General features: G+C 50.0%; 1 protein-coding gene across 4 annotated transcripts; it reads right to left on the reverse strand.

Annotated features, from left to right (window-relative positions):
• Positions 1–1147: 1147 nt before the first annotated feature.
• On the reverse strand, positions 1148–9748 carry BMP2 (bone morphogenetic protein 2). 4 transcript variants are annotated; one of them, XM_069234149.1, is made up of 3 exons: positions 9686–9748; positions 6602–6948; positions 1148–2527 (listed from the first exon to the last, which is right to left on the reverse strand). In XM_069234149.1, exons 2-3 carry the CDS (start codon positions 6939–6941, stop codon positions 1680–1682), a joined length of 1188 nt encoding a protein of 395 aa, XP_069090250.1. In that variant the 5' UTR covers positions 6942–6948; positions 9686–9748; the 3' UTR covers positions 1148–1679. The 4 variants fall into 4 exon arrangements, with proteins under 4 accessions (XP_069090250.1, XP_069090251.1, XP_069090252.1 ...); XM_069234150.1 differs by lacking the exon at positions 9686–9748 and adding an exon at positions 9009–9130; XM_069234151.1 differs by lacking the exon at positions 9686–9748 and adding an exon at positions 7629–8775 and having other exon boundaries at positions 1148–2524.
• Positions 9749–9955: the final 207 nt, after the last annotated feature.

Genomic DNA, 9955 nt, shown 5'->3' on the forward strand with positions numbered 1-9955 from the left:
TATGTAAATAGTCAGAAGGGTGGAAAGCTTCAAAACCCATAACATGAAAGGTCTGGCACCACCAATGTAAGGCCTCGCATTATGCTTTGAATGACTGCAGACAGAGCATGACCACCAAACAGCTCAAGACAATCAGGTCAATATGATTTAGAGGAATCACAATTCATTGAACACAAAATAGTGAGTGTTGTATGACTCCTGTTCACTGTGCATCTGTGTTCAAAGACCGCCCCCCCCCCCCCTTTCAAAGCACCCGGTCATTCATACCTAACTCCAGACAAACAGCACATACATACAAGCCCCGACACAAAAGGCAAGCAATCCCTCTAGTTTACAACAAACATGCCAGTAAGTAGACACGATACTCACAGAAAACCCGATTGCCTTGCCACATACTTTACCTTTTGAGTATCCTACACCACTTTATGGTAAGCACCAAAAACCAGCAGTATGTGGAAAACAAATTCTAAGAGTTAACACATTTTTTTCCAGATTATTCCTCCCCTTCTCTGGAAACCTTCAAAATACAACTGTTGACGCTATGATTGTGTATATTACAACTCAAGGAACAGAATAAATAAGTTTTGCATTGTAGTGACATACCCACTCCACTAGAAAGCAATGTTGTTAAAACAGGCCTCTCCGGGTGCGGTTTACTTTCCGCAATTGTGCGCTCTATGCCCATAAATTTTAATTCCACAGTCAATAGGAAGCCGATGACAGACCACATCTGGGGGTAAGATGGGGGGGGGGGGGGGGGTACATCCTGTGATATCCCTACCATTCAGAGGTTGTGTGATATCACTTCCGCTATTTTGGTGACTTCCTCTCCAATGGAGAATAAAAGTGATGTGTTTTGACCCTTCGACAAAAAGTAAACAGCTCCAAGGGGTACAGTAGGTACTATCTCTCTTTTTTTTCACCCCAAGAATTTGCAACCTTACATTCTGGATATTAGCCAAATAATCAACCCCAACCGGATATAATTTTTCCCCAGGTACCGAACGGCTCACGATGTGATGTATTTGTCTTTGAAACTAACCAGGACATGTTACCTTTCTCAACTGATAATGAACTTCCAACTCTGAGGAAACGTGAAATCAGACCCTACGCATACGATGCTCAACTTGCAAACACAAAAGTCAAATGGCTTCAATTTGTTTTTAAATTATGTACAAACCCTATATTTTTTCTTTTGATTACATATAAATACAAATTAGCTATTCTTCTAAAAAGTGGTTATAATAGTAAATAAATACAAAATACGAATCTGACCATTATACTTCATGTGCTGGGAATAAAAAAACCCATATAAAATGTACAACTAAAATACATTTAAACATCTTTTTAAGGAATAATTCTCTGGATTAAAATACATTTGCCCCAACTTTGTGGACATAAATATATTTTCAAAATAGCTGTTTTCTTTGTCATTTTATTACATAAATAGAAAGTCTTCATTGGGAAAATATTAAAGTGTCAACTTTTGTGATTTTTTCTCTCTGTTCATCTGATAGATCTGCATGTTGCTCCAAAGGCACCCGTAGCCATCCACCACAATTCTCTTGGCAGTTCCTGGGCAAAGGGGGCACCTACCGCCGTCCACCAGCATTGCGTGGCAGTTCGTAGGAACTGGTGGTACCCACAGCCCTCCACCATTACCCGGCAGCACTTGGTCTCTAATGGCACCCACAGCCCTCCACCACCATGTCCTGGTAGTTCTTGAGCACCACCTTTTCATTCTCATCCAGGTAGAGCATAGAGATGGCGCTGAGCTCGGTGGGCACACAACACGCCTTGGGAATGTTGGCATTCACAGAATTAACCAAAGTCTGCACAATGGCGTGGTTGGTGGAGTTCAGGTGGTCAGCCAGAGGAAAGGGGCAGTCCCCGTGGCAGTAGAAGGCGTGGTAGCCAGGCGGCGCCACGATCCAGTCATTCCAGCCCACATCGCTGAAGTCCACATAAAGGGGGTGCCTCCTGCAGTTCGATTTCAGGCGTTTCCGCTGACGTTGGCGGGCCTGTCGCTTCTCCCTCTTGTGCAGAGGGTGGCCCTTACCATCGTGGCCGAAAGTTACTAACAGAGGCCGAACCTGGGCCCAGCTGTACTCGTCCTGGTGCGCGGAGCGCCTCACGCGGACGTGTCTTTGGGACAGCCCAGTGTCACTGTCTAAGTGGGCGACCTCCACCACAAACCCATGGTTGGGCTGTCCGTGCACCATCCACCGCAGCACGGCCGGGGTGACGTCAAAACTCTCCCAGCTGCTGGCGTTGTGCTGCACCAGCCGTGTGTCCAGCAGCCTTGTGACCAGGTCCAGGTGGCCGGGGGCAGCGGGGGGCTTGAGAATCTCATAAATATTAATACGGTGCATATTACTGCTGTTCCTTTCAGAGCTGTCCTCTACCAGTTCGCGGAAGATTCGGAGTTCAGCCGAGGTGACAAACTCCTCATTAGGGATGGAAGTCAAGTTAAAGAAGAAACGCTGCAGTAGCTTCCCACTCGCCTCTGGCAGGCCTTCCAAACCTTCTGAGTTGATTAGGAAATAGAAAAGAAGAAAAAATACACACCAGTCAGTCAATGGAATTAGCACAGGGGTCCGTAATTGGCTTCCTGCTGTAAGCTTAGTTGGGACACATTTCACACCACATAATGAAGCACCCCCGCCCCCCACAAACAATAAAGGCTTAGTTGTAGAATTAATTTTTGGTGTATGAAAGCACACATGGAGTCTGATAGCGGCTCATCCGCTGCTCTACCCCTGGGTGAAGCAGTGGTACACTCTGCATTCCAGGTGCGCCTAATGATGGCTGTTCAGAGCAGAACATTACTGTGGAATTCGAGGACTTTGGAAACAACATGCTAGCACTGTAGAAAACAAGTTTACCGACGGCGATTAAAGCCAGCTAGCGTTAAGTAAGGAATTTAAGTTAAAAGGATCGTGGTGGAAACCAGGCCTGCCAAATGCATCAGCTACAATTTAAAGGGGGCGAGGGAGTCACCTTTTCCGAAAGAACCATTTCATGCTCAGAATTCCCTCACCCACCCCACCAAGGAACGGTGGATTGCTAAAAGAATAGGCACTTGCACTAATCTAATACGTATTTTTTAACGGTGTTTTAGCAACATTAGAGTTTCAAAAGCGCTCCACTGAACAGACCCCAAGAATGGAAATCCCAAGCATCATCCCTACACCCCCACCGGCAAGCCCCATCCAAGCGAGGCTGCATTATAAAGCCTAACGATGTGAAAATGTGTATGCATGGCAAATTAAATGCACGGTGGGCTAAAGGGCAAAGCGCGCGATTGGCAGTGAGGTGGGGGTGGGCGGAACAATGCGCGCCCGCATGGAGACCTTGTGGGCCTCACCAAGGGACCACAGGAGAGCACTAGACGGCAATGAGAACCTGGCTCAGCTCGAATGGCTGCTTAGAACCATATGCATGTTTGTTTTAGGCCACGAGGAATAGACACTTGCGAGACTTCTCGGAGCTGCAGCCTGATACAATACCTCAAACCCTCGCAAACCCAGTGGGGGCGCCTTCAAAGTACATTCACAACCTACGTTGTCAGGGACGGCTTTCGCATAACAACAAGCCTAGAAAATCTACGCTTTTCTGAAGGAACGAGCCCCACCTCCTATTAAACAGGCACTTTTATTTAGAGTCCAGTGTAAACTAACTGCGAGCCATTTTCTTTCCGCGCGCTGTAAGAATGAGAGATTCCACGGGGGTGTGGAGGGCTGGAAAGAGGTACCAGGAGGGCAAGCTAACCCCCCGAACCAGTTCCCAGCCCCGCTTCGTACGCTGACCCCTTCGCGCAGGGCTGGCATGTAAGAGACGCGTCCCTGGGGATTACACAGTAAATTTCGCACTTCCAAGGCCGAACTGGGCCGCATGAATCATGCGCTCACTCACGGCGAGGCTTACTTTCACTGGCGCAGGCAGGAGTCAAAACCACAGCGGAAGGTTACATTTCACCATTAATCTCCCGCCTCAATATAAAGCTTCCCATTATACGGCGCTGCCATTGATCTCTGACCACTTCCTTTGTACGCCAATTTAATTAAATCCCAATAAAAATGTTTTCGTCATCGGCCTGTGCCCCAGCATGCGGAGCTGGTATTTTCATTAGTCGCTTTACAGGGCTATCCGCAATGAAGGAAGCCTATAATGGGAAAGTCGGTGTTCACAGGATCCCTAGATCACGTCACACTTAGCGGACAACAGGCGCTGGACAGGCTACGGGCTTCACATAATGAAATACAACACTAGAGCACACCATAGGCTTCTGCCTGCTCCACGTCCAGAGAGAAAGGGGGCGGGGGGCAGTAACTGAGGGAAACTGAAATAATTCACTGGCAAAACCTAATTAAGGACAGGGTAGTGTGTCGAAGGAAGCGATGTTTCGAGACTCTATGGGGTATTTCTCTCAAATCTGTTGCCACTGTATCCGGATACAAGTGTTTTCCCTTCACATGCACCATTCAAAATGCAGGACAAAATACCAGAAAGCTAATTAGAACTTCTTATCTACTCACATGACACGGGACGACCAAGACCTCATGGGAAACTGTCCTTGCAGGAAATCCTAATGGAAAACTGGTCCACTGAGTTATAGGACACGTTACCATAAAAGGGACTGCAATAAATATATTTCAGGGACTTTGGATATTACACTCCAGCTGCCTAGCTGGTTCAACCAGCGTCCCCTTGAAATTAGGCACTTATTTCGCTCTCCTCACGATGAACCCGGGAACTACATGTCCCAGAATTCCAAGAGAAAAACGAGATAAAGTGATGTACTCCTCAGGGAGACACCTTCATATGAATACACTTGAATACATTTTTGGAACGATAGGGTTTGCTGGAAATCGCTCAAAACCTGGAGATGTGCACATTATGTAAGACCCCACTCCAAATATGCATTTTGCTGCTCGAGTGTTTCATCGATGTATACAGTAGACGAGATGGCCGCCGATTGCAGTGGCTCTTTCAGGTGCAGAGCAGACGGGCAGGTCTGGCGCTTAGCAGCTTGTTCCTGCAGCTCCCCCGCAGATCCGCACTGATAGCAGCCACGGGCTTTTTCAGGAGAGACAAGAAAGTCATTGTGCCAAACAATGCAATTGATGGTTCCATTGATATCTCACGAGGATTAGGCCAGGATTAGAGGCCGTCCCAACGACCCCAGAGTCACTGTAAACAGGCGGCCTTCTCCGGACCTGCCCTCCGCCGGCTAGAAGCAGGCCCTCTCGTTCGACTCACCTTGAGGGCACTCGACAGAACCTCACATTTGGGGCGACGCGGGTGGGCAGTAAAAATGCACCAAACGAGCCCCACCCACAGATTTCTAGCTGAGGGGTAAGTAGGCGGGCCCCTGCGTCATTCCGTGGCTGGACCTAGGGCCGCGGAAGGGGCGAGTACCCCTGTGAGGAAAGTAGTGGAGGGGCGGGGGGTTGTGCACAGAAAGTGACCAAATGCCCCCAAAATTTTAACAATGGGAACGGAATCGCCCCTGGGGCGTCTGAAAGGTATCTAGGAGAATTGCCAATTAGTTGCAGAATGTCCCTCAAGTGTGCTATTGAAAGGGGGCCTGAAGCAAGTAGCGAACTGAACAGCGGGTACAAACACATGCCCCCGGCCATTTTAATTTAATTACAATGGGGCACAGGGAAGAAAAGTGGGCTCCTGCCGGTGTGATCCCCTCCCCGATTGTTTGTAAACTTTTAAAAATGTAGCGCCAAGTCCTCCATTAAAGAAGGATTTGCATTACACTCGGGCCTCTTGCTAAATAACACGCTAATACATCGCACTTTTTTTGTACCAGCCAGAGTACCCAAAGAGAAATGTCTATTGACCGACAGGTGATTGGTATTGTAGGCACAAACGGAAAAATAGGTTTTAACAATAATTACTCCAATTGCTAAGGATAAGTGTCCTCTTTAGAAAGAGAAGGATAGGATGGCCCTGTCTAGGTAAGCGTCGGACCGTAAATAGTAAAACAAACTGACAAATGGTCAGTTTGGTAAGAGGAATCCTGAACATTGACACACAGGGTCTTAGGGATATGCGGCCATTCCAAAAATAAGGAAAATTATGTACAAGCTCGCCCCAAAGTGAACTACTTGAGACGTTTTCTGCCCTGTGAAGGGGTACTATCAGCAGTAAAACTACAGGAAGGCAATAGAAACCTCGCTCCCCACCTCGGCGCCTGCCCACAGCTACCCAGCAGAATGTGTGGTGACATTGCTTCTGGTTCGGATTAGCAGTGCACCTACTCTCTTTATTGAACATGTACGGAAACCCACAGGGGCAAAAATGAGCGTAGCCCAGCTCTCCTACATGCGTACACCTCTGGATAGGAGCAGATTAGCTAGACAAGCTCTAGTGATGCCAGTAGCACTCCGCCCCTCCCGGTGTAGAGTGCCCACCCTGCTAGGGTTCTCTGCAGAAAACACACAGCAAGACACTTTTAGGGAGCCCATAGCAAAATCCCCCCCCCCCCCCACCCCACGCGCCAGTCAACACTGCATACCTCCCATGCCAGCATCGCACCTACTCGGGCCACTTTAACGGAAGCGCTCCTCGCCCCTCGGACTCTTACCTTCGTGGTGGAAGCTGCGGACGGTGTTGGCGCGGCTGGCGGAGCGCTCCTGTCTCAGGTCCAGACCCTGGCCCCGGTAGAGGTCCCGCATGTAGGGCGGAATGGGGGCGCCAGCGCTGGGGTTCGGCCGCCGCTTCAGGCCGAACATGTGCAGCAGGCGCAGCTCGAACTCGCGCAGTACGTCCTCGGAGTGCGCTTGCTGCTGCGGGCCCGCGCTGGCCGGGCCCCTGCTAGACTCGGCGAAGCGCCGCCGTCCCACCTCGGGGATGAGCCCCACCGAGCCGCCCAGCAGCACCTGGTAGAGGAGAAGCACCAGCAGCGAGCGCATCCCGGCTACCATTGTCAACCTGCGGGGTCAGAGGAAGGGAAGTTAGTGAGGCAGCCAGAGGCGCAGACAAGATCAAAGCAAACTGGAGCACACATCTAGGGACCCTTCCAAGCCAAGCTAACGCATTTTAAATCAGAAAAATAAAGCGCCTTACAAACAATTTGATCTTAAGTATCCTTAAAAATGTACTTCTAGAAAGTAAGGTGTAATGAGTACCCCTAACCCCATCGAGTCGTTTGTACGCAACGCGCTAGCGTGTCGCAACAACACAGTGACGGGCAGAGCAGCTTAAGAGCACGCACTTGAATTCTCCGAAACTTGCTAAAGGCAGAGCTCATTCTAGAGGCATAATGTAGCATATTCAGAAAACATCGAAGAGAAGAAAAAAACTCGAGTTCAGTGGTACAATTGGGAGGAGAGATGTCTAAAGGAGTTAAAAGACAAATATGCTATTCAATGGAACGTGTATTCAAGCATACCCCGATTTAAATAAAAAAAGGGAGAGAGAGAGAGACCCGTATGCACACAGATAAATACAAACAAATATTGCACGTGTGCTATGCAAGTTATTTACAGGAAGCTATGTGGTACATGGAAGCAGGGCAAGCTCAAATCATGAGTCAGGTAGGCATCCCAAGTACAAGCGGGGACGTCTACAGAACCATGGCCTCCCAGAAATCAAAGAAAAACGCCAAGTACCTTGAGGAAGTTGCCGATGGGCTATGAAGTGCACTTGGGAGGATCCAGCGGAGCCATTTCCTCGTAGGGAAACATAACACACCCTCAGCGCCCGGAGTCTTCGTGCTGTGGCACCCCTGGCTGCCTAATGGGCGCCCTCAGGGACCCGGCGCTAGTACAGTCTTCAAAGGTGTGCTTTCCTAGCAAGTTAACTAGAGACATCAAAACGCACGCCTCAGGTGCAGTCCCCGCAGTGGGGGTGGAGGAGCTCTCGATCCCGCAGGTGCCGCAGCTGCGCCTCCAAGAGTCCCAGCAGAGGGGCCCGATCAGTGTCAGTGTGCCTCGATGCAACCCGGATGAAGAGTGCCAGCTGTCCTCATCCCTGGGCTTACTCCAAACTTTCCCCGTCCGTAGTCGCGCAGCCAACCCTTGGAGGAGCCCCTGGAGTAGTCCGCCGCCTTCTGCTCATGGTGCCAGACGGTGTCGGACCCCTAGTGTGTCCTGGTGTCTTGTTATTCTCCTTGGGGGCGGGGTCGCACGCACAGAGGTCAGCAGGCACTCCAGCCCCCAAAGTCCTCCATATACCAGAGTACAGTCTGCAGGGAATATCCTCGACTCTCGGTGCAATCCACTGGCCTGCAGCCCGGCGGGTTGTGCGCTGACTCCTCGATCACCTGAGTCTGAATCGGGCGCACAGGCGTCTTCGGTCTCAGCTGTCTGCGTTCTCAGTCCTCTTACATGGATTGAGATGAGCCGAAGGCTGCTTTTTGTTTCCTTGCTGATGTCGTGACCCCGGTCTTGAAGTGAGCGTCCAATCAAGAGTCTTAGCACTCGGCAGAGCCTCCTGCCCTGCCTTTTAAAGGGGACGCGGCAACTCCTTGGTCTCTGCTCCCCAGAGCTGCGAGAGCGCTGCGTTTGTCCGCGGAAGAGCGGTAGGCTCTGAGTCTAAGGACGCGATGAGGAGAACCTCCTGCTCCCCTCTGCAGAGTGCCAGTGAGAGGGCAGAGCCCCAAAGCAGGGTGGGGAAAGGGAAGGTACCGCCCACTCGACGGGATCGCAGTGCAGCCTGCGCACTGTACTGATCAGAGAGTTGGGGGGGTCTGCAGGACGCTGGAGGCACTGCTGCCACAGACCCTCCCGCATGTTCGCCCCACATGAAGGCAGCCAGTGACCACCATCACCTTTTTGAAAACGTACATTAAATGGAAGGGGCGTCCCTATTTATGATGACATGGTTACTCTTTCAAACTTTCCAAAGTGGAGTGCCTTTCTGAGTAACTTTTAGAAGGCGCGAGTGCACGCAGAGGTCCTTGGTTTTGAGGGGCAGAAACGATCATTCCCTCCGTGGCAGACGTTGTGCAACGAGCCAGTCCCTTAGCCCCGGGACCGAGGTGTACTTACCAGTACCGGGTGAAATCGTTTCATCTAATGCATTTCTGGGTTATCGCCAAAGGGTCTTTAGGTGAGGGATCTAAGAGCATTAGAGGGCAGGGAGGGTTACGGTAGCGTATCCACAATATGCAGCTTTTATAACTCCCTGTGTCCTGCGACCCGTGCCCAGCTGGAAGGACAGATCAAGCAAGTGGGGCTCGGACAGCAGATCTGAAAATTCAAAGACCGAAAGCTGGAGCCGCGCGCCCGCTAGTGGAGAGAGAGGGGATCGGTGGAAAAGGTCTTATTTGCTCCAAATCAGTACAAGGTATTTCCCTTAGACAAGAAGACGGTAATTCCGTACTCAGCTGTGCAAATCGGATCAGCTCCACGCAGTGGGATTTGCAAAATGCTGACTTTTGAGTTGTTGAAGTCACACGAGGTACCTCGACAGAATAGGCTCCAGAAAAGTTAATACGTCAAAGAACACCGCTGCAGCCGAGAAATTATGTTTTCGCAGGCCCTCATTAAAGCTACGCGTCTCTATATAGCACACACTATTAGCAGAAGAAACGAATCGACATGATAGGAAAGTCCCAATTTTACCTGATACCACAAAAATGCCACGTACTATCAGTACCAGTGAAGAATAAAGTGCCAGCCACTCATTTATCCCTCTCCAGTGTCAAGGGGTGAAGTTACTGTACCTGCTGTCAGCAAGAAGTGGCGAAGCTGTGAGTCCTGCTGAGTATCTGCATTCATTCCTCACTAGCTCTGCGCTCTAACGCAAACGTCCTAATTCCATATTTAAAGGTACGGTGTTGGATGACTTCACGGGCAACGGAGATACCTCTAAGCGTGAGTGTGTGTCAAGCTTCCAAGAAAACATTTCCAGGGCTGGTGACTCAGGCACTTTCGGTGGAATGCCATTCCTTCCCACAGGGCACTTGCTACGTTTTATTACTATCTATACGCTT

The sequence above is a fragment of the Pleurodeles waltl genome, chromosome 5 (genome assembly GCF_031143425.1).
Source record: "Pleurodeles waltl isolate 20211129_DDA chromosome 5, aPleWal1.hap1.20221129, whole genome shotgun sequence".
Taxonomy (NCBI): Eukaryota; Metazoa; Chordata; class Amphibia; order Caudata; family Salamandridae; genus Pleurodeles; species Pleurodeles waltl.

Excerpts from the sequence above, each read along its gene's own strand:
- BMP2 (XM_069234149.1), bottom strand. The coding sequence starts at position 6,941 with ATGGTAGCCGGGATGCGCTCGCTGCTGGTGCTTCTCCTCTACCAGGTG. Across the intron at positions 2,528-6,601 it reads CCGCAGCTTCCACCACGAAG|AAGGTTTGGAAGGCCTGCCA; the intron begins GTAAGAGTCCGA and ends TAATCAACTCAG.